Source organism: Callospermophilus lateralis, chromosome 2 (assembly GCF_048772815.1).
Source record: "Callospermophilus lateralis isolate mCalLat2 chromosome 2, mCalLat2.hap1, whole genome shotgun sequence".
In the NCBI taxonomy this organism is placed as follows: domain Eukaryota; kingdom Metazoa; phylum Chordata; class Mammalia; order Rodentia; family Sciuridae; genus Callospermophilus; species Callospermophilus lateralis.
The window spans coordinates 201,077,734-201,103,296 of record NC_135306.1 but is presented as its reverse complement, the minus strand read 5'-3'; the positions used below and the strand labels follow the sequence as shown (position 1 = coordinate 201,103,296).

Genomic DNA, 25,563 nt, shown 5'->3' with positions numbered 1-25,563 from the left:
TGGGCGTGCAGCCTGGGCAGCCCGCCCCCCCATGAGGGTCCTGAGCTGCTCTGGGCTGAAGGGCTGCTTCCATGTCCTACCAACATGACCTGGAACAAGCAACTTAGAGCCCTCACCTGTAGGACGGGTCTCAAAACTTCACTGGGGTTGCCAAAGGATTAACTGGAGCAACTGTGTAAAGAGGTCGGCACAGGGCCTCACAGTGGAAGCTTGATTTGTGGGGGGTACTGTGACCCACCATGGAAACCCCCTCTCTATTTTTCTGTCAATAAACAGGAATCATATGATCCTGCCTGGGTACCCTCCCTCATTTTCTCTGGCAGGGTATAGCTTTCCCTTTTCTTTAAATAGGCATGTTAAATACCCCCACCAGGAAGCCTTCCTTGATTAACTTCCTCCAACCCCTGAGACCTAGAGGCAGCTTGCCTGGTGGTTAAGTGAGGGCTCTAAAGCCAAACTGCTGTGCTAGGCTCTGGCCTCACCATTTGACAGCTTTCTAACCTCAGCTTTACAACCGCTCTCTGCCTCAGTTTCTCCATCCTATAATGAGGCAATGTTAATGGCTACACATGGAGCTGACGCTTCCTCTAGGCGATGCTAGGTTTGATCTATGAGTCTCCTGCTGTTCCTGCCAGTGTTCTCAGTGCTGCTGCTGACCCTGACAACAGCTACCGTCTGCTGACCACTTACCAGTGTGAGCATCAAGTTAACCACTTTGCACACATCCACACAAAGCAGGAGCTGTCGTTCCCACTTCATTCATTTTTCAGTGCTGGGGACTGGACCTAGGGGTACTGAACCTCTGAGCCGCATCCCCAGCCCTTTTAATTTTTTATTTTGAGACACAATGCCACTAAGTTGCTTAGGGCCTTTCCAAATTGCTGAGGCTAGCCTTGAATTTGTGATCCTCCTGTCTCAGCTTCATGAGCTGCTGGGATTACATGTGTGCACCATTGCACCTAACCTGTTGTTCCCAGGGGAACAAGGTGACAGGCTAGGGAGAAGCTAAGTCCTTCCCTAATGCCCCTGGCTCACACAAGGCTGTCATGCAGTTTGGGAGGCCTGTGGTAGCCCCTTGGAGAACAGAAACCTCACCTCTGCCCTTGGTCAGTAAAGCCCTCTAGGCTACCCACCCACAGGCCAACTGACCGCAGGTTGTAGGTCCGCAGGTTGCGCTGCCTCCTCTTGGTGGCTCTCAGTTTGACGAAAGTGCGGCCCGTGGGATCAAAGACGCAGAGGACGGTGATACAGACGCTAAGGATGACCACCCAGTTGCAGACGACCATCCCTGCGGGGGCAGCAGAGGGAAGAAAGGTGGACATGCTGGGGACACCTCCCCAGATGACCAGCTCTGAAGAGAGAGGCACCAGACCCTCCTTACTCCCAGCTGCTACCAGGACCCAAGGAAAAGAATGAGAAGCCCCTACTCCCAGCCTGCCCAAGTCCCAGTCCTGGGCCCAGCCTTGGCAGAGCAGGCAGCCCTGTGGGCTCCCAGGGAGGTGCTGAGGAGCCTCGACTACTTTCACCGGGCCAGACCAGGGTCCTCTGGGGGATGACCAAGCACAGGGTGAAGGAAGCCACCTCCCTGGTCAACCTGCTAGTGCTCAATCTCCTTCCGCTCTAAGCCGGTGCTGTCCCCTCCACCCCCAGGGCTGGCTGAGGCTTCAGTGGGCCATTCCAGGCCTGACATACCGAGGGTGACGTTCTTGGCAGTGAGGTCATTGCAGGAGGTGTAGTACTGAGTGAGCCAGACGATGCCCACGATGGCATAGATGAACTCGATCACCAGGATGGCTGCAAGGAGACAGGCCCTGGCTGAGAGAGGGCCCGCGTGCCCTCCATGGAAGGCTCAGGAATCTTGGCCCAGCCCCTCCTGTTGGGGAGCCTCTGGCCAGCTCAGTAGCAGGACTGGTAGGTGCGGAGCTGCATCAGACTCCCAGCAGAGGCTGTCCCACGACCAGCTGGTCCCTGTCTGGTCCCCTATAATTTGTCCTCAGGCCCCTGGTGACTGGAAAGGGGGGTGATGAAGAGGCGCTTCCCTGTTCTTTCAGGATTTCAGAATGACATGCATGAGCTATGGAAATCAGAACCTATCTTAGGTGAGTTACCTGATCTCTCTGGGCCTCCGTTTCGTTGTTTGTAAAATGGGAGTGACAATGTCATAGAACCACGTGAGGATTAGATGGCTGCTCGTTTTTCATGGAAACTGCTATTTCCCAGCAAGAGGCCTCTGGGACTTGAGTGGGGATGAGGAAGGAGCCCAGCATCAGGCTTCACGAGCCCACACCCGAGCTGGCCCTCGTCTCAGCTGTTGGCACACAGATGCCAGGGCCCTCATGGGGCAGGAGGTGGGGGGGGATCTGAGGGCCTTGCAGAGGGCAGAGTGTGGCCACTAAGAACCAGAGCCAGAGAGCCTGGATTCAAATCTGACACTTCTATGGACTAGTTGTGTGACCTTGAGGAAGCTCATAACTTTCCTGAGTCCCAGTGTCCTTGTCTATAAACAAGGTCAATAACGAATAACAGCTCCTCTCCAGGCACCAACAGGGGAAAAGGCTGGGCACATGCCAGGAGGAGAGACGCGGAGGGCCCAGGAGAAGGGGTGGAACCTGGGCACGGAAGAGGACGTGGGCTGGTCCCTGGGGCTTTCTAGGGAGGGCTACGTCTGTTTGAGTAGGATCACAAGGCAGATGCGCTTTGCAGAGATGCTCATGGTCTAAAAGAGGGGTCAGCAAAATCTGTCCGTAAAGGGCCAGAGAGCAAACATTTAGGCTTTAGGCTCCCACAATCTCTGAGGCACTCCTCAGCTCTGCCAAAGCAGACCAATCATGAAAGAATGAGTGTGTTCTAATAAAACTTTATTTATAAGACAGCTCTGAGGCCTCAGCCTGTCCACCCCCCATCTAAGACGGAGTCCCAGAAAGTCTCGGCTCACTGCTGTATTTGGTGCTGGTTTATGGCGTGGCTCACAGACGTGCCCAACAAACATTGGCTGAATGAACGAATGAGCGCAGGAGGATGCTGGGAGGGTGGTCTGGGGCAGCCCCCAACCCGAGGTGGGCGGCCCTTACCCAGGCGCACGTAGAGCACGTACTGCATGGAGTCGCGGGGCTCTGTGTAGAGGATGCCCCCACGCATGCTCAGCCAGATGATGGCCATCTCGGCGATCATGCAGCTTAGCAGGATACCCAGGTAGCCGCGGCCGTGGTCCACCAGGTTCAGGGAGCAGGCCTCATGCGGGTTGTACACCAGGCCGAAGAGCACCACAGACAGGATCACAAACCTGCAGGTGAGCCAGCAGTGAGGCTGGTGGCCCTTGTGTTTGAGCTGTCCCCGGCAGGCAGCCCCACCCAGCCTGGGCTCAGTGGAAGGAGGTGGGCAGCACACACTTCCCCTACAAGACCACTGTCACCGGGCACTGGGAGCCTCCAAGGAACAGGACAGTGAGAGTCCCACTGTCAGCGTGGGGAGACAGCAGTGGCAACGGCACCCAATGCTGGGGTTAGGTACAGCAGCGGTCAGGAGGGGTCCTGGCTCCACGTGGGTGGAGCCATAAGGGGCTCCATGTTTCAGGTACCCCCTCCTGAGAGCTGGAAGCAGGACAGGGTCAGGAGTGGGCCCAGGCAGGGAGGAACATGAACTGAAAGGCTTCCTTCCAAGCCTTTCCCCCAGCCTCAGGCCTGTAGCCCCAGCCCCCGGGGCTCACCAGGTGGTGTGCAGGAGGAAGAGGAAGATGGCTGGCAGGACGAGGTCATCGCTGCCCACAGACCAGCGCCGCCGGAACACCACGATCCCAGGCATGGCTGGCAGCTCTGGAAGGCTCAGCGGGCCTGGCACTCACCTCCTGAAAGAAAGCAGAGGACCCTGAAGCTGTGTGGGCAGGCTGGAGCACCCAGGGCCACCATTCCTGTGCTACTGGGCCAGTTCCAGGTGTGGCCAGTAGCACAAGCATCTTGGCACTGGCCGCAAGTACCAATCCCCAGACACTGGAGATGCTGACCCATCCTTAGGCTGGACCTGCCTCCTGCCCTATCAACTTCCAGAGCCAACAAAGGACCTGGGCAGTAGGACGATGGCTGCAGCCTGACCCACGGTGTCCTGTCCCCCTAGATGGCACTGCTTGGATTTGCCTCAACAGTCCTCTGTTCTGCTCCATTAAGACCTGGGGATGGATGGGACCCTTGGCCCCAGACTCCTGGTTGCCTTTCCACAAAGATACCTGGCCCAGTGTGCAGGGGGTCAAGGTAGTGGCTTCTGACACCAAGAACAAGCTGTCCCTTAGCATGAAGCCCAGCAGGGCAGGGGAAGGCTCAGGGCCTTGGGGACTGTGGGCTAGGGCTTGTGAATAGCAGCAGCTGGGACTGGTACACAGGGGCGAGGCGCCCAGCACACAGCTGGTGCTCCCGAGGCTTTGATGAGTGGGGTCTCTGGCCCCTTGCTTCGCTGGGGCCCTCCAGCGTGGGTGCTCCTGACTTTTACCCATCAAACACCACTCCCAGCCACAGCCATGCCTCCAGGTGGGGAAGGATGTGGGAGAAACATGGGGTCAGGAGTATGACAAGGAAGCCTCCGCCCGACCACTGGAGGAGCAGCCGCACCTCCAGGCTCCCCCGAGCCACGCAGCCTCCAGCGCCCAGCGCTCAACTCCATGAAGTAGCTGGATGCACATAAGTCAGGAGCAAGCTCAGCAGAGTGCCCAGGACCCTGGGCCGCCCCCTCTTTAGAGTGCAGAAACGAGGGCAGTGACAGGCAGGAGGCTGGTCCAGGCGGACACCAAAGAGCAGCTCCAGAGCTTCTGCTCTGAACTATGCAGAGGGGCGCCTCCTGTGGGGGCTGAGCACCCTGCCGCAGGCAGCTGTCCCCCAGGCCCACAGAGGCTTACATGGCACCTGGTCCGGGTTGGGCAGCAGGTCCTCCTTTCCCCGGTGACGGCTCTGGGGAAAGCATGTATCGATGATCAGCATCATTTGGGAAGGAAGCGGACACGTCCTCCCCAGCCAATGGGCACAGCACTCAGGGTGGGCCAGGGGGCGTGGGGCCAGGCGGCCGGCCAGCATGTCCAGCCTGCTGCCTCCTCTCCCTGGCAGCCACTTCCCCAGCAGCTCCAGGGCTGCTCGGGCCAGCGAGTCAGCACTGGGCTGGTGGCTGCGGGCTAGCTTGCCGGGGTCGTGCCTGCTCCTCCCCGCCTCAGGAAGTGACATCATCCCACACTCTGAGGAGGAGTCGAGGAGTGAGGAGTGGAGCGCAGATTCGGGAAGCCGGGAGAAGGCTGGAGCAGGCCAGGGACCTGCAGGAGTGGGGTGGCTGGGGCCATGGTCTGCAGGAGGTTAGGGCTTCAGTAACTGTGACGACAGCTGATACCCTGGCTTTGGGTTTGAAGTGATGAGACAGGACAGAGCTGGGGCACCTCGGGTGACAGCCAGGCAGGGGCTGAACAGAGCTGTCGACAGCTGGTGATGCCACCCCTCCCCCGTCGGCAGTTGGCTCACGGAGGATAAGCTGGGGCTGGGGTCAGGGTTGGGGGCTGCCGTGAAGCACCCAAGAAGTGGGACCAGCGCGGCCCCAACAGGTGCCAAGGCTCCGCATCCAGCTCCCATCAGCCATGCAGGGAAAAGGAGGGGGAGGGCCCCTTGTCCCGCAGCCCTGAGGGGCTGGTAGACGAGGGTCCTGCACCCCAGCCTGTCACCTGTCCTGTCCCTGCCAGCAACCTGGCCCTCAAGTGGACCCCTGGATGGTGTTCTCCTCGCACTGGGGCCCTCACTTACCCTGCCCTTTACCTCCCGTTCCTGGCAGAGCCTAGAAGGCCTAGCGCTCCTAGGGCTCACACTACCTTTACCATCACCCGGGGAGTCCAATCCACTGAGCTGCCCCTGCTCTGCCTGCCGCACCCTCCCATCCCTCAGTGCCAGGCCCTGAAGAGGTGGCCACAGGACTGTCCAGACACGGCAATGATATGGACAGTGGCTCTCTGTCCCTGCTCAGGGGGTGATCAGCCTGTGGCTAGCAGCTGTGGCCAGTACAAACCCACCCAGCTTGCTCCTGCCCTCCAGCCAGCGCCCAGGACAGCCCACTATTGCAGGACCCTGGCATGGTGCCCAGCCCAGAGAGGTGTCATGGGCTATAGTACCCACCAACTGGTGACTTTCTAGTGGCGCCTGTTTCCTCACCTGTGAAACGCTGATCATGCCTCCCTCCTAAGGTCGGCACGGCACGGAGGACGGGAAGGTGTGGGAGCCGGGCTGGGCTGGGAGAAGGCCGAAGCAGAGGGGGCTGCAGCTGGGTGGGGGAGGTGCGTGTGAACTCCCTGGAGGACCAGCTGCCCCCCTCAGCTAGGGCCACTGGATTCTGCAGCTGGTCACCAGCAGGTCATGGGCTGGGGTGAGGGCAGCAGGGCTGTGCTGCACGGGGCACTCTCTGTGCAGATTCATAAATCTCAGGACTGCTATTTTTAAGGGCCTGAAAAGCACCCTTTCTCTTGAGACCCCAGCCCATCACAATGGGGGCCTGTTCCCCTGCTGGGATGTGATTTCATCGGGAGGAAATGTCTCAGGAGGGGGAGGGCAGAGGCTACTTCCTGGTCTGGGGCCACCACAAAGCACCTCCTCTGGCTCTCCTTCCCTGGGGCACAGTTGGTGCCCTCAACAACCCCAGTGTGTGGGACAGGAGACACTGCCTCCCCTTCCTACCCCTAAGCTCTAGGGGAGGCACAGCACCCCTCCAGCAGCGGGGAGCAGGAGCTCTGCAAGGGGCACCCCATGCTGCAGGCTGGGTCTCCAACCCAGGCAGGTGGTAATGGGGTGCCAGGGGCACCAGCTCACAAGGATGGAATGACTTAAGCAGCTCTAAAGGGCCTCTTTCTTCCCCCACCCACGTGGCCCAGTTTCCCTGCAGATGATTCAGATCCCTGGGTTAAATATTAACCATTCTGGGAGTTCCTCTTTCTAAAAATGCAAAATTCTTTTTAAAAAGTGCATGCTGTCCCCTATTTTAAAAACATTCTATGGCTCCCCATGGCCTGCAGGATAAAGTCCAAGCCCCTTAGGTGAGAGGCTAAGGACCTCAGTATCCGACAGGCTAAGCAACCTTGGGCACAGGCCTCGTCCTTTCTAAATCCAGGGTTTCTGTACCCCAGAGTAGGAAGACTCCCCAGCTGTCAGGGACATAGGTGCAGGCTCCAGCACACAGCCTGCCTTCAGGGGCAGAAACCTTCTGGCTAGAAGGCTCTTCCCGCCACACTGCTCCAGCTCCCGCAGGCCTGCTGCTCCCTAGACACCTCAACGGAAGGGTCCCTGCTTTGGTTGCCCCAATCCTCCCTCCAAGTGGCAGTTCGTCTTCTGGGCCAGCCCAATATCATCTCCTGTTCGGGGCCCTCCTTGACAGCTCCCTCCCACCACTCACCTCACCCCAAGCCATCCCTCCAGCCACCGGCCCGCTCTGCAGCCCACTCCCTGTCATGAAAGCCAAGACAGCATCTCCTCCCTCTTAGCTCACAGCCCTCCCTTCTGGGGAAACGCCCCTCCCTTTCTGCCTGCAGTGCCCTCCCTGACAGCTCCAAGGAGCCCCCCACCCCCTCACTGGCCATCTTAACTGATCTTTGGCTTTGGTTGCTTCATCTGTAAAATGGGACAGCACGGCCCACCGATGGTGGGCGGGGGACATCCCAAAAGCTCTGCACAGGTCTGGCACACTCCAGATCCTTTCCTGATACTCTGTAATAGAGCACCTAGGAGCTCCTGGGGACTTCTTGTGGTGTGATCTGTGACCAGGTGCTGGGGTCTGGGGTCTGGGTGGGTGCTTATGGTGCTATGATAAGACACACCTGACCAGGTACCTGCACTGCTGTGGCCTAGGGCTGCTGCTGCAAGTGGCCCAGGCTGGGCCTCACCCCTTACCCTAAGGCCCCATGTGGGCTCACATGGCCCTGGGAACAGCGGGCCCCGGCTAGCAGGGGAGCGCTCGAGGGGACAGAGGCGCTGCAGGGTCAGCTCTCTCAAGGCCCTGCAGAGTTCCTGCTGGGACTGGTGCCTGAAGTGAGGTGATGGCACCAAAGTGGCCACAGGGGATAGGTGATGAGCCACCTCCAGCCCACGAGCGTCCAGGCGTGGACTGGGGGCTGGAGAAGGCCCTGGGAGTGCCTGATACTAGGTGAGCACCCACGGCCTGTGTTCTGAGTCTTGGGCTCACTGCCTTTGGTCTGTGAAGTAGTGATGCAGGGTGACAGTGCCACTCCCATGTCACGGGAGAGTCAGGGGTGATTAGAACAGAGGTGCTAAAAACTGACTGCTGTCTGAGTCCTGGCTTTGGCACTTACTGGCTGTATAATCTTGGACAAGTTAGTTAACCTCTCTGTGTCTCCTTCCCTCCCTTCTAAAACTGGGATCAGAAGAACACCCATCTCAGAGTATCGTGAGTTAAATGAGGCACACTGTGAAACAGCACCTGTCACCTGGGAAGTTTTCAGCAAATGCCACCTCTTCCGTTGTCATTACCACTTGAGAATGGAGACTGAGGCTCAGACGGTGCTCTGGCACCTTCCAAGAAGCGGGGGGAGGGGGCCCAGATCACTCCCGTCTCCACCCAGAGCGCACAGCAATACAGGAAGACAGCATTGAAAGGGCTCAGAAAGTCCCTCCAAGCCCCTTCAGGGCTGAGGAAACTGAGGTTCAGAAGGGACCCAACCCCTGCGCTTCCTGCATGGGTGCTGCACAGATGGCCCCGGAGTCCCCAAGCTAGCCCACTCCCTTCTCATCCTCACAGCACGCCCAGCTCAAACTCCTGGGTGACCCGACCATGAGCGGAGTGATAGTCTAGGGAGCTGAAGCCGTGACCCTATCCTTCCTGTTCCTGAAGGTGACATAACTCTTAGGAAGCTGCCAAAGTCCACCTGCGCTCTCACTGAGGACAGACCTGCAGGATGGTGCCAACCTGGCATGGATCAGCAACAAAGTCCCCCCCCGTCCTTCTGCAGCCAAAAGAGGAGACCCACAGGCCCAAAGCCCATCGGCTGGGCCTCTGTGTCAGCCTGCTGAGGCTGGTGATGGAGCCCAGTGTAGCCATAGCCTGGACTGCCAGTCTTGGACCAAGAGCCTCGGGCCTCCTGGGTGGCCAGAGAGGGAGCAGGTGCATGGGCAGGAGACACCCAGGCCCTCACAGTTGCTATAGGGAAGGCCGCCATTATGTACCAAATTTCCTGGTGGCCAAAGTAAAGGGGGGACTGTTCACATGGGATTCCATGAGAATGGGCTCTAAAATGGAAGGTGCCCAGACCCTGCAGAGAGCAGGGTGACTGCCCTGCTCTGCCCCTCCCACCACCTGGTTCTCCCAGTGTCTCTGCTGACACTAGAGCTTGTCTAGTCGGGAGGAAGCATGTCCAGAGTGAGGCAGGCCGCAGGCAGCGTGCAGGGCGGGCGGTGGCCCCTGGAGCAGAGGCTCCCTCCCTGCTGGGCAGCTCCCCCTCAGGCCACCCTCTCACTGACTGGGCCTGCAGGAAGGTCCTGGTTACCCAGCTCCTCCACGGCCCGCTGCTCAGTGGCCGGGTGCCTAGTTTTCCCCTCTGTGCTGGCTCATGAGGCTTAAGTGAGGGATCCAACCCCAGTAACTGGAATCACTTTGTCAACTGCAGGGTGGGTCCTGGTGACAGGCAAGGGGCGATCTCAGTGAGCCGGGAGGACTGTTTCACCTCTTTTAACCTTTATGAGTTGCCCACAATGTCTTAGCCCCCTAAATCCAGGGCAGACATAGGCTCGCTAACCCTCTTCACAACTCCATGAGGCAGGCAGTACGTTTCCCAGGTGAGGTGAAGTGACTTGCTCACGGTCACACGGCCTAGTTCCACAGCCATCTAGCTTCATCTCTACGTGAAGAGAGATGCCTCAGCCTCTCGAGTCCCTGAGATGACAGGCCTGTGCCACTGACCCAGCCCTACACCTTGCTTCTGAGGGGCAGTGTTCCACTAACTGCCGGCATCCGAACGTAGGAGCTGGCTTCTGACCTCGCCTTACAGAGTGGGCAACAGGGCCTCAGGGACCATAAAGAGCAATCTGGGTATTGGTCCGGCACCAGATTCACAATGACACCACTGCATGAAAGAGTATCAGCCCCATCCTGCAGATGGCGAACACTGAGCCCAGGGAGCTGCACAGAACGTGGTGGAGCCAGGAGAAAGCGTAGCACCAGGACCTGTATGTACCACGGTAGTCCAGAGTCATCAGGCTGTAGGGGTACCACCCCAACTTTGCAGATGAAGAAACCAAGGCTCAGAGAAGTGGAATGATCTGCCCAGAGATCCCTCTGTGAGGATGGGGCGGAGCTGGGGTTCAAGGAGCACCCATCAGTTACTTCAAAGAAAAACCTCTCTGCCTGCCATTCAACTCCTCATTCCAACACACACAGACACAGAGGCGCACGTTCCTGAGGCCCGGGGCTGCACGGCCTCCCCTCTTCATTCCAGGTCTCAGCCTGCAGGGCAGCCGAGGGGCTGGCCTCCAGAAGCACAGGAAGGGAGAAGGCGGCACGGAGGCAATGTAGAGAGAGCAGGCGTAGGCCGGGGGCCGCGTGCGCCACCAGCCTGTGCCCGGGTGTGTGCAGCCCAAGTTAGGGGCCTGAAAGCTGTCGCTTTTCACACATCAGCTGTGCTGGAGCAGAAGGCAGAGCGGAGCCTGCCCAGCCCGGGGCAGGATTTCAGCATGAGATGGGTCCTCACATGCCCAGGCCCCGGGGCCAAAACAGTGTGCCTGGTGAAACTGCGGGCAGGGGTGGGGTGCCACTGCCACTGTCCCCTCCTGCCGGCCACCCCAGGTCTCATTCTAACAGGCCTGGTCTCCATCCTCGCACTGGGATGATCCTGAAGGGCCGGTGAGGTACTTCCTGCACCATTCACCACTTAGGGGTCCTCAGTGCCCCATGGACAGGTCTGGCTGCCCACGTCACAGATGGGGAAACTGAGGTGCTGAGGGAGGGAAGGACCACGTCAGGCTGAGAAACAGATCCACCTGCTGTGCCCTCTGCAGCATCAACATGTCTGCTGGCCAGAGGAACCCCCACGCCACCCCCCAAGAAAAGAGCAACCTGGCAGCCAGGGACTGTGCAGGGAAGAAGACGAACAGGAACAGCCCCAACTACGAGGGGCCATGCCTGTGGCCACCTGGCTGGACACAGAAATAGTTCCGACAATTGTTCAACTACATGTCTGTTTTTTAAAACTCTATGTAGCGTTTATGCTGTGCTAAATACTGTAACAAGCAGTTCGCATAGATTTCCTCCTTTAATCCTTCTTAGGCCCCTGCGAAGTACCATTCTTACCCCCATTTTCCGGATGAGGAAACCGAGGCCCTGGGAAGTTAACCAATCTGCCCAAGGTCATGCAGAGCCAGCCTGGAGGCTCCAGAGCCAGTGCTCGGCCCCTCCCCACAAGCCCTGCCAGGCTCCATTTATCACCAAGGCTCCAGCTTCTCGTTCTCACGCTAATTATTTTCCACTCCCCTACAATGAGCAGAATTTGCCATCTGCCACCCGCCCTGCCACTGACACTAGCCAACTCCCTGGGAATCAACTGGGGCTTTTCGTTTCTGCTGGTGGTTCTGGGAGGGCGGCTGGCTGCTGAGGGCCCTTCCCTGGCCCCCAGGCTGGGCCTCCTCCCACTGCTGGCCTTGCCCTGCCCTCCTCTAGGGGTCCCAGGGGAGGAGGACAGCCAGGCTCTCTCAGCCCTAAGCCCAAAGGACTTCCAATAGCAGAAGGTCCCCCAGACGCTGGCCGGCGAGGTTGTTCCTGAGCCCTTCCTTGAGAATATTTCTTTTCCTGAAACAGGCCCTTGTACTATGCTTATTCCAGTGCCCTGAGCAGAGGTGACCTGGAGCAGCCCAGAGAGGCCAGCCAAGCCAGTTAGCATGGGCACTGCCCGCAGCCTCCCGCTGGCACTCCGCCCAGCAGGTGCCACTGGGGAAGGCAGACAGCAGGTGCAACTTTTCTAGATCACCCAAGTCTTCTCAGATCCCCCAGACCCCTCCCTCTCAAGTGCATAGACCTGGAGGGCCACAGCCACCCACTGAGCAGGCCAGAGGGAAGGCAGCAGCCCACCTGAGTCGGGCAGCCCTAGAGTGGAATCTTGGTTCCATCTTTCTATTTGTCTGTGACCATCGCTTCTCAGAGCCTCTGTCTCTTCGTCTGCAGATGCGGTGATGAGGTGCAGTTCCACAGGAGTGCCAAGGCGTAGATGCAGAGAAACTTCTGCTTGCACCAGCGCTGGCCACTCCCACTCTGGTTTATTCGTTAGCTCACTGCAGCTCACACATGGAGCTGGTGCCCCTTGCAGCGTGGCAGGGGCTTGCTGATTCTCCTCCATCCAGGCCTCCTCCTCACGGGACATCACGTCTCATCCCACTGCCTGAGCCAGATGGGCGAAAGGGGCCACAGGAAAAGTGACTAACCTAGAGCAAGGCTCACCCTTCTGACCTCCCAACAGCGAGCCCCACCCTTGCCTCACTTCCCTTCCTGGGCGGGGAGCACCTCCCAGGAGCCCCACTGGCCCACACAGAGGCTTCTTAGAACTGTCTTCTTGAACCCACAACAAGCCAGTGAGCCACTGCCCCACCGGACAGTTGGGACCACAGAACTCCAACCTAAGGCCACATGGCTCTACCCATCCCAGAGACTGTTCTGTGTGGCTGAGTTTCAGGATCTCCACGGTAGACCCCCTCTCAGCTCAAACTTAGGGTGCCCTAAGGCCCAGGCCCTCTGCTCAAGCCCCCAAGTCCAGATCCCACCTGCACCCCACCTGAGGCCTCCCCTGTGCCATGAGCAGCTTCCCAGATGGCCCCCTGCTAGGAAGCTCATCAGCTCCAGCCACACCCCAGTGCTCCCACTTCTCAGGGCTTCCTCCAGAGGAGGCTGCCAGTCCCAGGTGCTGGTGTCACTTCACAGAGGAATTAGCACCTTCATTAGGGGCCCCCGAATGAGGCCGTTAATGAGCTGCTAAGTGGGCACACCTAGCCTGACACCTCCCCTGGGGAGCCCCCCTGCCAGCATACCCTCTGCCACCGCCTGCTGCTGCAGCTCCTCAGGCTGAAGGCCAGCCTTGGGGTCTGGTCTGCTTGCGTGCATGTTGCTCAGAGGCCAAGGAAGCCTCCAGACTTGAGAGGCTGTGTGGGCCAGACCTCTAAGGGGCCACCTCCCTGGACCATCTAGGGCACGGCCATCTAGGGCATAGACCAGCCACTCAGGCGATTGGGTTTCCCATCGACCATTCCCTGGCCATCTCAGAGCAAGCAGGGATCAAGTGACTGGGTAACACAAACTCCTTCCCAGGGGAGGAGGTCTGCAGCGCTCTGGCGTGTGACAGGAAGGGCCAGCAGCCCCTGCCACTGTGGAGTTGGAGACAGAGGTGGTGTCTCCTGCCATGGCCTGGTCCTTTCCCCTCTGTGGCACTCCTTCCCTCTGTACCCAACGAGGACATCTCTGCTCTTCAAGGTGGGTTTTTGGAGAGCCTGGCACACAGATGGGGGGTGGTCACAGTGGCATGCAGGCCGTGGCATTCAGAGTAGTGTTCGGCTATCTCGAAGTCATGGTTCCTTGTCACTGTCCATGAATAGTCTCTGCTTTGAAATGTCCGAAAGCCACAGGCAGGGAGCTCTCAGGTGCCTTCTGCCCGTGACTTTTAGAGAGAGCCTTGGGGCTCCACACAGGTGCCTGGGATCATGGGACCGGCACACATCTGGCTCCTGGCCTTGCCTGAGCCAGAAGAGCAAAATGGGCCCCAGGAACTGACCCTGACCTAAAGCCATGGGTCCCTCTGTCCCGACCTTGTGGTCCCCTCCACCATCTATCTCAGCAGGACAAAGCTATTAGCCGTAGGGCCTCCAGGAAGGGCTGGGGCACAGAGGGACCCCACTGCTGGCTGGAGGCTGGCGGGACCTGGTGCTGGCCCTGGTGCCTCTCACCTATCCACTGGGCCAGAACTTCAAATTACGATGTGGGGATTAGCCACTCCCAGGACAGATCAGCTACTGTTGCTGTCTGACAGTGACGATGACAGTACCTCCCTTGGGGGCCTCTGTGAGGATGAAGTGAGTTAAAAGCTGGAAAGTGTTGAGCAGGCTCTGCCCAGAGGAGGTGCTTGGCAGCCCGAGCGACGGGGACACGCAGTTTTAATTCTCTTCTGAAAGTGGTTTACAGTTCCTAAGTGCCCTTTAAATAAAATTAAAACCCCTGACCATTAGCCCAGCCCCTGCTTGCCAGGCCCCACCATAGCACCCATACCTCCCCCCAAGTACCACTCCCCCTGCCAACTGGGCACGCCCCCTGCTCCTGTTCACGTGTTCCCACGGAGCACACCTGGTCCTCTCCTGGTCCCCCTTGATCAGGCGCTCTTCCTAATGAGGCCTCTGAGACCTGCTCAGGTACTTGTCCCCAGTTGCTCCCAGTCCCAGCCCTGGCGGGTCAGCTTGGGACGGATCGGTTCAGGCCCTGGCCCACTTTCTGCAGGTCTCTGGAGCCTGGCCGGCCTTCTCTGTGATGTGGCAGGCTCCCTAGGAGGCCTTGGCCACCCTGCTTCTCTCCTGGCCTGGGAGATGGGCCCCAGGGCTCTGAGCAATGAGAAGGCTGGAAACGGCCAGGAGGAGTTGGGGGGTCACAGCCACACGGGGCCCCTGGGAAGCATCAGCCTCCTGCCTGTCCATACCTGGGAAGGACCCACGGCCCACTGTCTTGGGCAGGTACAGAGAACAGGGGCCAGGTCTGCTCAACCTCCAGCTCCAGAGCTCAGCATCACGGTGCTTCCCAGAGGACTCGCCTTCAGGAACCTGGTCCCCCGTCTTGTCACGTTGCTATCCTATGGCCTCTGCTTCGCTGCCTGTTCCTTGGTGTGATGGGAGGTAGAGCTGGGGCCGCCCCTCAGTCTGAGTGGCAGTCTGCTACCACTTAGCAAGGACACAGCAGGGAGCTAACAGGAGCTTGGCAGTCCTCCTCCTGTCGCCTGGGGCTTGTGCCCTTGGCCCCCTAACTCTCACAGCGGGAAGAAGCAGGCCTCTTCGATGACCCTGCCAGCCTGAGAGAGGTCAGTGAAGCTGCAGAAACTCCAGGGGACAAGCCTCTCAAGGAAGGAGCTGGCAGCCAGGGGGAGAGCCCAGCAGGGCTGGTGCCCAGTGCTAATGGGATGCCCACCTGGGGCTGGCCAGCCAAGCCAGGTCCTAGCAAGACTGGCGGAGGCGGAGGCTCCTGACAGACCAAAAGTGGCACCTCATCCCTCCAGGGCTCAGGGTGACAGTGTGCTGAGCCTGCTTCCCAGCAGGCTCGTCCTTCTCTTCGCATCCCAGGAAGGCTCTGGAGCGGGTGGGGGGTCAGCCTGCGTCACGGCTCGTGCTGTCTCCTCCACCCTCGGTGGCCGCTGGCGGCTATAAATACCACTCCTGTCTCTGGATGTTGCAGGAGGTGACCTAGAATCATGGGCACTGAGGCCTCCTGGGGCCCCTCCCTGCCTGTTTTAGACAGTGCCTGCCTGACCCGAGCATCCATACAGCCTGGGAGCTAGCCCCAAACCCCGAGCGGAGCCTTGGCCAGGAGCGAGGACACTCCGGCTCCCAGGGACACTGCCCTGGCTTCCAAGCCTTCCAAGCCTTCCTGTGACCAGTGTTTCTATCCTGTTCATGGGCAAGGGCCTAAGAATGCTAGGCCCTGGCCAGCCCAGGAGACACAGTGCCTGAGGCTGCTGGTCCCCTGGGCCCCGCTGCCATCTGTACCACCCACAGAAGCCTCAGGCCTCGGGCTCCTGGGTAAAGGCCCAAGGCCACGCATCCAGAGCCCTCCTCCCTCTCTGATCATCCCACAGTTCCTCCAAGGTTCTTGGCTCAACCTGGTTTCCAAACTTGTCATCGCCCTAGGAGCCTCCCTGGGACATACTCTACTTTCACAGGGGCCTGTTGAAGGTTTAATGGTTTCAGACAAGTCCTTTTCTTTATTTGGCAGCCTGCCTCTGAGTGCACACTTCCTTCTTGAAAGATTCAGACACGCCCAGGCCTCAAGGCCCTGGTTTGGCTGGAGCACTGGCCAGGAGGCAGTCCCTGGACCTAGCAGATGTGAGGACACCAGCACTCAGGGAGGGGCGAGGCGCTATCCCAGGCTCTGGCCTCAGGGAGGCGTCAGCTCTGAGAGGAGAAAAGGCGGGAAATGGCTGCAGGGGTGGCTGAGCCCTGTGAACACAGGTGCTATCTGGCAAAAGTTAAATTCAAACTTGGAACAATCAGAGTGCCTCCTATGTGGGCCTGGGGCTTGGAGAACAGCAATAAAGAAGACCCCTGAGGGCCAGCCCAGGGAACCTGCAGCTCAGGTGAAAGAGAACCTCTGCTGACCTTCACAGGTACGAGGAAGAAGGGGGAGGGGGCGCTTGAGAACCAGGAGCAGAGCTGAGACAGAGGACAGAGACCACCATGGAGGGCAGCAGGGGACAGCATGGAGGACCGTGCTCAACAGAAACCAGGTATAAGGAGGAGGGGGTGGAGCCAGGAGCAGACTGCCCCAGAAGGAGCAGAGGAGGCTGAGGGGGTCCTGGATGTGACCTGTGGGCCAGGTATCATGCTGGGGAGGGATGTGCATGGCCCAGACTGAGATCCAGCAAACGAAATGGTGACGGGGGTGGGGGGCCTGCAGCGAAGAGGAGGGCACTGCCGAGGGTGAGCCCAGCTTCCCGGCCTGCACAACACGTAGGCAGAGGAAGTACCAGACCGTGGAGAAGCGCCGTGAGGACATTGGCCTGAGGATGTCTGTCCCGCTCCCCAAAGCAAGATATTCCCCCCAAAGTGTGAGCGCAGCCAAGTCCTAACCTGGGGGAGCTGTGCCCAGGCACCCATCCAGGGCTGGCCCCCGTGCTCTGCTTCCACAAGTGGAGATTCCCAACAACATGCCTGGGGTTTGAGGCAACCCCCCAACATCCAGGCCCTCACTCTCCCTGTCACCTGGCCTGACCACGAATACGACCTCACAAGGGTGGCGTAACTGGATGGAAGGGACCCAGAGCCCGTTAAAGCCCACAGTGGGCAGGGAATGAACAGCCATCTCCGTCGGCCAGGCAACCAGCCAATCATGCACCCATCCTTCACTCCCAGCTCCGCCCCCCACTTGCAGTCATCCCGGTGCCCATCACACCTGGCACACTCCCTCATGCTGGGCTGCGTGCACACAGGACCTGGGCTGTGCCCGCCCTCATCTCCTTCCCCAGCTTGCTGGCCTCTCTCTCCAACAAGCTGAGCATGTCCCATCTCAAGGCCTTTGCCCTCACTCTTCCTCTTGACTCGTGCCCAGATCTCTGCCTGGCTGGCTCCCTGCTGTCATTTAGCTCCTTGTTCCACTGCCCCCTCCTCCTGTCCCTCCCGCCACAGACTGTCCTCCCCTCCTTGCAGCACTCTGCTGTCAGATGCTTTGCTCGGGGGTTACTGTTTGGCTCCCTTCACAGGGTGTGGCTCCCCAGGGCAGGGCCTTGCCTAATTTCTTCTCACTGTGTCCCCAGCACCCAGCAAATGGCCTGGCACATGGAAGAAGCTCAAAAAATCCTTCCTGCCTCAAGGAAGAACCATCTTTGAGCACGGCCCCAAAGGACAGAAGTGGCTGGCTGCGGGAGCTGGTGCGGAGCTCAGTCAGAACCCAGGCTCCTGCTGGCCTTCCCCGGGCTCTCCTCACATCCTCTCCTGAACGGGGTCCAACACCCAGCCCTGAACTGCCCCTGCAGCAACAACTACCCAGGGGACCATGCTGGCACCCAAGTTGCACACAGCGGATGAGGCAAAGAAGTGGGGCCTTTTCATTTTACTGGGGAGGCGTCTGTGGTGGGAAGGGCATGCTGGGCGAGCTGTCTGCAGTGGCACTGTGGGCAGGACCTGCTGCCCGAGGGCCTCCCAGCAGTGGCAAACCTGGCTGCCCCCCCTCCCAGCTCCACGTTCCTGGGCACGGGCATTAGAACGTGTATAGAAGCACACCTGGGGGCAGAGCGAGGGGGCACTCCAGGGAAGAGCAGGAGAGCACAGCAGGCCTCTCCCAGTGACAAAGCCTCAAGGTGGGCTAAGGGTTGGCTCGGCCAGGATGCCATGGCCTGGCTGGAAGCAAGGGGGAGGACCTGGGAAGACTTGGGGTCCTTGTGCAGAAGGTGAAGAGGTTGGCCAGAGGCCTCCGGGCTCCCTTGGCACACATTCAGTTTCCTGAGGTCTCCAGCCTCAGGCTCAGGGATGGAACCCCATGGAGGAGGCGGAGCCCGAGGGTGCTATGGCCTTCCTCATCCACTTTGTTCTGAACCCCACCCCAGGGATCAGACAGCCCCCACCTCCATCAGAACTAGCCATTCAAACCTAACCCGTTGGTGACTCCCATGTGACCCTGGGTGAGTCTCGAAGCCTGGGATCCTCTCCACACAATGGAGACAGAAGCAGCCACCACCTCCCTGGCTACCGGGGATCAAGTGAGACCCTGGTAACCGGCCTGTCTTCTGGGTCCTCTTCTCCTCCCTCCCTGATGCCCAGCCCTTTCTCAGCACAGCAAGAGCCTCTGCCATGCTCCTGGTCTAGCAGAGCCGCAGGATGGGTGCCCACGGGCCCACCCCAGGTTCTCCCCTGTGCAAACCCAAAGAAGAAGACAGGAAGGCCTGCCTGTGCCCTGCACCCCACGACCCAAAGTCAGAGGGCCTAGGGAGGGCCAGGCTGGTGGCAGGCTGCACCTGGAGCAGGGGAGGCCGGTCTCAAGTCCCTGTGGCCCTTATGGTGCCAGCCCTTCCCCATCCTCTGCACAGGGACTCCTCTCCGCTCCTCTGGGGCCTCAGCAAGATGCATGAGATCACGTCTGGGAAGTGTTCCGAGTGCCTCGGAGAGAAAAAGCCAAAGGGATGGAGGTGGGATCCATTATGTATAAACGCGCTTATGTCGACTGCAAGGGCAGAATGGGACACTCGTGGAATTTGGAGTCAGGAAATCCGGGCTCTAAAGGAGCCCAGCCACTTAACAGGTGTAGGCAAGTTGCAGCCTCTTTAAGCCCCAATTCTTGGAAAAGGAGGATAAGCAATATGAGCGATGTTGGTAAAGTACTGCATAAATCGCCTTTCTCTACCTGCACATGGGGACTGCAGGGGCACCAGTCCCACGGCCTCACCAAGAAGAGCGGCGCAGGTGCCAGACACAGGGTGGGTATGAACAGTACACAGTAGGTATCTGTCCTGCTGCTGGAGGAGAAGGTCTAGGAAGGAAGAGAGGCCCCAGGGCTTTCCCCGCCCCTCCCTGAAACAGGGAGACGGGCATTCCCTTCTTCCACCTCTGTCCTATCCCCCAGCTAAGAGAGGACCACGGAGGCACCTGGGATCTCCAGGGCCAGGAGCCAGAGACTACCCTCACCAGCCTCCCTGCCCCCAGGCATGGCCAGGCTCACCACAGGCCACCCTGAAGTGTCCTGGCCCCCTCCTACAGCTGTGCCCACCTTGTCACCTAGGATGAGAGAAGAGGCTCTCCTAGCTGCCTCGGTTCACAGGGCTCTTTGTTCATGGAGGGTGCTGCTCAGCCTGTTAGTGACGGCCTGCTTGCCCTTACAGCTGGTATGACAGGTAATGAGAGGCAAAGAGACCACAGGCCACAGCAGTAGGTTTGCTGAAGGCCACCACACAAAGCAGAGTAGAAACTCAAAGTAGGGCTCGGCGTCCCTCCAACAGGACGGAGGCCATTCCAGGAGGCTGGCCACAGGCGGGACTGCAGGGAGGGGAGCAGATGGCCCTTGCCTGGCCAATGCAAGTCCTTGCTCAGGCTCCTGGTTATGGGAGAGAAAGGGCTCCCTCTTCCCTGGGATGCCAGATCCACCTGGCCACTGGCTACATACTCTGTTCTGCTCAGCCCAGAGGAAGAGGAACAGGACAAGAGTCTCAAGCAGCCCCTGGGGATGAACTCGTCGGCCCAAGGAAAGAATGCTGGAAGGCCATGCCCTCAGGAGGGTAGGCCCGGTGACTGCAGAAGCTCAAGTTCAGGTTCCTGGAGTGAATCATTTCAAGCGGGTGAAGGGAAGGTCGGGGTTGGGATGGGTTGAATCAGGCAGCTCTCCTGCTTGGAGGAAGGGCGATGGCTGCAGACAGGCTGCTCTGGGAAAGAAAGGAAGGGGATGCGGCTGTGGGGCTCCTGGCTCAGGCCATGTGTTCCTCTGCCCTGGCCACACAAAAGTCCCATTGATGCTGCCCCTCACCCCCGCGCTCTGGGGCCACTGCCCTAGCCCAGGACTCTGGGGGCCTCTCCTGCTCCTAGCCGACAGTCCAGCTGTTGCTGCTGTTTCTGCCCAAGCACGCCAAGCACGCCAGGCCCGGGCACCACAAGGTCACACGCTCTGTGTGGGCGAGAAGCGGCGAGGCACTGCTGGGACTGTACTGGAGACTGAAAGGGAGTCGTGCTCACGAGCAACGCAGGGCTGCACAGAAGCGGGGCTCCCAGCAGCAGCAGGCCACCGGCTGCCACCCTTGCCCAGCCCCACCCATCTCCCAGGAGAGCAAATCCTTGGGCAAACAATCCAACAGGTGTGAGCGTACGGCAAACACAGAGCCGGGAAAAGCAAACATGGAGGCTGACGGTGGCTGGCCACAGGAGGGTGCTCGGCGGCCCTGCCTGTGCCCCCAGCACTTGGCCCAACAGAGCGAGTGACTTGACTTCCCTGCACTGCACCCCGCCCCCCAGGGGCCTAACTGTGAGGCGGGAGAGGGACAGGAGGAAGGGGCAGGGCATGATCCTCAGGGCTGGGCTCCTGAGAGCTGGCTGCCACCCACCGTCGGCGTCACCAGCTCCCCCAGCAGGAGACGTGCTGAAGAGGGTCAGGCTGGCTTGGGCTTGGCATCTCTGCTGGGTCACATCCTAGCTGGCAGGTTTTGACCAACTCATAGCACCTTGGGGCCAGTGACAGCCACTGTGCAATGGCCTTGGTGACAGTATGGGTCCTGTGTGGGAACACCACCAGGCACAGGGGTGGCACAGAAGAGCATCTCAGTACCTCGCCACCTACAGACTTGTGCAGTCCAGACACCCCTCCAAGGGCAGGCCCACCCTGCGGCTCTCTGACCCCCAGGGGGAGCAGCGCCAACGCCCCACTGCTGACCTGTGGCTGCAGCACCTGCCAGGACAAGCCAGGGCTACTGCTGCCCCCAAACCCAGGGAAGAAACCCCCAGCAGAGGGCTGGGTGTAGGTCCATGGTAAAGCACTTGCCCAGTGAGCACAAGGCCTTCCCAGGACAGGCAGGAAGAAAGCTTCTGGCTGCCATCTGGGGCTTCAGCATCAGCCTGACCCCGACCCTGAAGTAGCAAAAGGGGGCACTGTTATCCCCTGAGGGTGAAGAGCGGCCCGTTTCCACATGTCCCACCACGGGCCACGGCTGCGCGTTCTGCAGGCAGGGCTCCTCTGGCCTCCGTGCCTTTGCACGGGCCATTCTCTGCCCAGATCTTGTGTCCCCTGAGAACTCACCAGTGTCCCCTGGCTTAGCCTGCATACCACCTCCTCTGTGAAGCGGCCAGGACCTGCCACCCCCACAAGGGCAGACCCAATCAGTACCCTCCATCCAGGCTCCCCCACAGGCTAGGAGCTACCGAAGGGCAGAGCTGCACGCTCTGCATCTCTGTGTCCTTGGCTCCCAGCACCATGCCTGGTGCCTAGCAGCTGCTCAAGAAATGTTGAACAAGGCCCCCGGCCCGGCTCTCTTGCTCCTCTTAGCATGCTGCCAGCACATTTGGCCAAAGAGATTCAGAGACAGCAAATGTGCAGGAACCAGGGCAAGACTGAGCATCCCAGCAAAGCGCGAGGGCACAAGCTCCTTTGGAAACTGTCCGCCAGGCTCACCAAGCTTCACCCACAACCACAGGAGGCTTTGGGGCTTGCAGGCGGCCTCCCATCTCCAAAAGCAGAAACCAAAGTTAACAGGGGGTGAGCAAGGGAAGGGAAGTGCACCGGAACTGCAGGGAGAAAGGCAGTTGTGGCTGCCATCTGCTGTGAGCAAGATGTTTGGAGAACACGCGCTCCTCGCTCCGCTCCTGGCTCCAAGGCCTCCCAGCCAACTAGGGAGGGTGGGGCCGCCCTTCTACAGAAGGGAGCGGTAGCTCAGCCAAGCCTGTAGAGGCCACGAGGGGTGCCAGGCCCCCTCCTGCCCACCCAGACCCGTGGTTGCCCCTGCCTGACCTTCTGATTCTTGGGCAGATGGGGGATAGGACATAGTACCCTGCCTCTTCCAGGGAGCCTCACGGGCTCTGGGGAGCCAACTCCACGATGATGGCGCTGACAGCTTAAACACTGGGTACTAGGGGCAATAATACCCGCTATTAGTTACTGAGTGCCCAAGTACCTGCCTGAAGACCCCATCCTAGGAACTTCTAGCCTTTAGCTCACTTCCACCCCATCAGTCCCAGGGGCGGGGGGAATGCAGGATCCGAGAATGGGCCAGGCCCTGCTCCTCACTGCAGAGGCCTATGACTACCCAGGGTCCATCAGAAGAAGGTCCGGGGACCTTCACTGCTCTCTAGAACTCAGTATGTTCTAAAGGAGAATACACACAATCACTGAGGGAGGAAGGTGAGGGCCAGGGATGCAGAGATCTCTCCCACAGCAGGCAGGGAGCAAAACCCAGAATCCTGCCCCACAGGCCAGGCTTCTGGGGCCTTGGCTCACTCTGTGCAGGGCTGGCCTCTGTCCTCAACACCACCTGGCCCACCACAGTGCTGCTGCCCCAAGCAGCTTGACACATTTGCCTTGGAGAGAGCCACGGCCGGGGTCTGAGGCAGTGCAGAGAGACCAGGGCAGCTGGGGCCAGGCGCCACCCCCACCGCCTCCTCATGCTGCCTGTGGAGGTCACTGCTCAGCCACAGCGTCCAGCTGCCGGGGTGCACCAAACTGAAGTCAAGCAGGTCTCAGAAACTACACAGGGACTGGGGCTGTGGCTCAGTGGTGGGGCACTTGCTTGGACTATGAGAGGTTCTGGGCTCAATTCTTAGCATCCCATATAAATAAATAAGTTAAATAAAGGTTCGTTGACAACTAAACATATTAAAAAAAAAAAAGAAATGCTACACGGGATTGGCCCATCAGCCACATACCTTCCCTGGCCACCAAACCCTGCCCAAAGGAAATTAGCAAACCAACAGCCAGACATGCTTGCAGGCATTTAGACACCCCACTTGTCAGCGACACTGGAACTGCCCCTGTTCCCCCGCCAAAGAAACCACTGACTTTCTCACCAGGCCAGACGGTGGGTAAGGGGCTAAGAAGTTGGTCCGACAAGATCACACCATGCCGGGGTCCCAAATGTCACCCTGGCCCCCAGAAGCTGCCTGCCCTGCTGTTCCACCAGGAAGTCGGGGGCAACCCACCCTCCCACTGGCAACAGGAAGGCGGGGACTCTGGGGCCAGTCACCCAGAACTGCACATCCCACCCCACCCCCCACTTGCTCCACGCAGCATGCTGCCACCACCCCCACGGCTGTGCACAGTGTACCCCTCAGATCTGTCTGCTTGGTCCCCGCACCCCCACACGCCAGGACTGCAATAATGACAACTTCCACAACTGGTCCCACTGATGTCCCACTGACCACACCCTCCTCTGCCTGCTGGAGGGGGGCTGAGAGTGAGTCCCAGGGCCTCTCTGTGCTCCAAGTCCAGAGACCTGTGGGGATCTTTCCAGCGGGGAGAGCCCACAGCTTCCCCCTCACCCCCAGGGGCCCTTGTGCTGACCCCATTTCCTGCCTCTCACAGTCCCCCGCCTGGTCACCCTGTCTATCAAGTGCCCCTTCCCCAGGAGGGAATCAATGGCTTCCCTATACTGGGGCCTCTTGACAGGGGCCGGGGAGGAAAGCCACTTCACCCAGGGACTCTCTGGGAGCAGCCCCTGCTGGCTGGCAGGCTGGGGACCCTGAGGCCTCACGGTCCTCTGTTAGGAAGTGGGGGTGGTGTGCTCCGAGAAAAGTGGGGGGAGGCAGCCCCAGGCGGAGGTGGGGGGAAGGCTGAGAGCTCCATGGGGGGCCAGCAGCAGCCCCTCCACTCCCACTAATCCCGCTCTGGGACTCCGTGTGAGTCGCTGTCACCACCCAGACACCTTCACAAATAACTCCTGCCTGGCTGAGGCACAGCCAGGCCGAGGGTGAGTCAGCGAGGGAAATCCCAGCACAGCGCCCACCGCTGGGGACGGTTCCGCTGCTGACACCTACGAGTGGGGCGTCCAGCCCCTCCCGCAGAGGGCAAGAGGCACACCCGGCTCCCCCACCCCGTCCCTGCCTGAGCGCAGCCTGGCAGGCGGGGGCAGGGAGTCACAGTGCAGAGGATCTTTACAAGTGAGGCTGTGGGCACGTGGCTGCTTCCTCGGGCCTCTGGCCCCTCATCCCTAGCACACTAGTGGGGAGGAGCCTCTGCAGCTCCTGCCTGGGACCTGGCCCCCTGCCCCCTGGATATATCCTGCTTTCCAGTGTCTTGGTACCCCAGGCTCTCAGCGGACGGAGGCATGAACACCGGCCTCTTCCTGAGGCCCCCATCTGCCTGAGCCCAGCACCCCTACTACATGCTGCCCTGGACCCCAAGGAGGCTAGAATGGGGATAGACCCAAGGCCCTGGCCAGTGGTCAATGCCCTGCCTGGGAGGCAAGAGGACAGCAAGGCCAGCAGAGAGACAGGCACAAAAGTTCCTCATAGCAGGATGTCCTGGCCATCTAGAAACACAAACACAGCCAGATGCACAAACCTGACAGACCGGTCGGTGCTAGAGGCCACCTCAGTGCCTGCCTGGTGGCTGCCTAAGGGTGCAGGAGAGATCACAGCCTTTTGCAGCTGGGGCTGGATCTGCCTCAGGGGACATTTTGCCTTCTTCAGCCATCCCCTCATTGCTCCACCCCCTTCCAGCCTGACACGGGCTACCTTCCACTGCATAGGTAAAGGGTGACATTCTGAGCATACCCGGCCCACAGCCTGGTGTGGCTCAAGGGCCAGGTCAGGAGAACGGACCCAGGCCTGGGAGCTCCCAGACCAGGAGGTGCTGGTTACACTCAACAGGACCTCAGAAGGAGGCCAACCTCACAAGCTCACAGGGCCCAGTGACAAGGCAACAAGGAGAGCTGCCACTGCTCAGTCCTGGGAGAGAGGGTGTCCAGAGGGCTGAGCGCTGGGCTTCAGGTGGGACTGGCTCACTCTCCTCTCGCCCTGCCCCTGCCCCTGCACATAGCTGGCCAGTCCAGGAAGCAGCACCCCTGTGCAAGAGGACTCCAGCCAGCAGAGGCCCCTCCCCACTGCTGTCCTTGAGGCCTGAGCTCAGCACCAGTTGGTTCCCCATCTCTGCCCCTGGGCTGCTTGCAAAGGTAGCTCCTGCAGGTTCCCTGGCAGACAGGGCCCGTAGGGTGCCTCCCTGGCATCAGGCGCACACACATGCTGGGTGTTGCCTGGGCAGGTATCCAGAGCCCCTCTGCCAGCAGGGAGGAGGAGCAGCGGGAACAGAAGCTGTGTTCAGGTCTCTCCAGCCCCCCACCCCTTTGATCTTCAGCTCTGGCTAGGCTTCCCTTCCCCTGGCTCTCCCAGGCCTCTTGCACTTCCCAGGCAGGCAAGTGGGTGT

General features: G+C 59.8%; 1 protein-coding gene across 1 annotated transcript in view; it reads right to left on the bottom strand.

Annotated features, from left to right (window-relative positions):
* The window catches only part of Dagla (diacylglycerol lipase alpha), a 56,966-nt gene that overhangs the window by 17,795 nt on the left and 13,608 nt on the right, over positions 1 to 25,563 (bottom strand). Inside the window, exons 2-5 of the mRNA XM_076844683.2 lie at positions 3,707 to 3,844; positions 3,072 to 3,283; positions 1,693 to 1,794; positions 1,150 to 1,288 (exon numbers count right to left, since the gene is read on the bottom strand). Coding sequence (XP_076700798.2) covers positions 1,150 to 1,288; positions 1,693 to 1,794; positions 3,072 to 3,283; positions 3,707 to 3,801 — 548 coding nt within the window. The 5' untranslated portion in view covers positions 3,802 to 3,844. The remainder of the gene's footprint in view (positions 1 to 1,149; positions 1,289 to 1,692; positions 1,795 to 3,071; positions 3,284 to 3,706; positions 3,845 to 25,563) is intronic.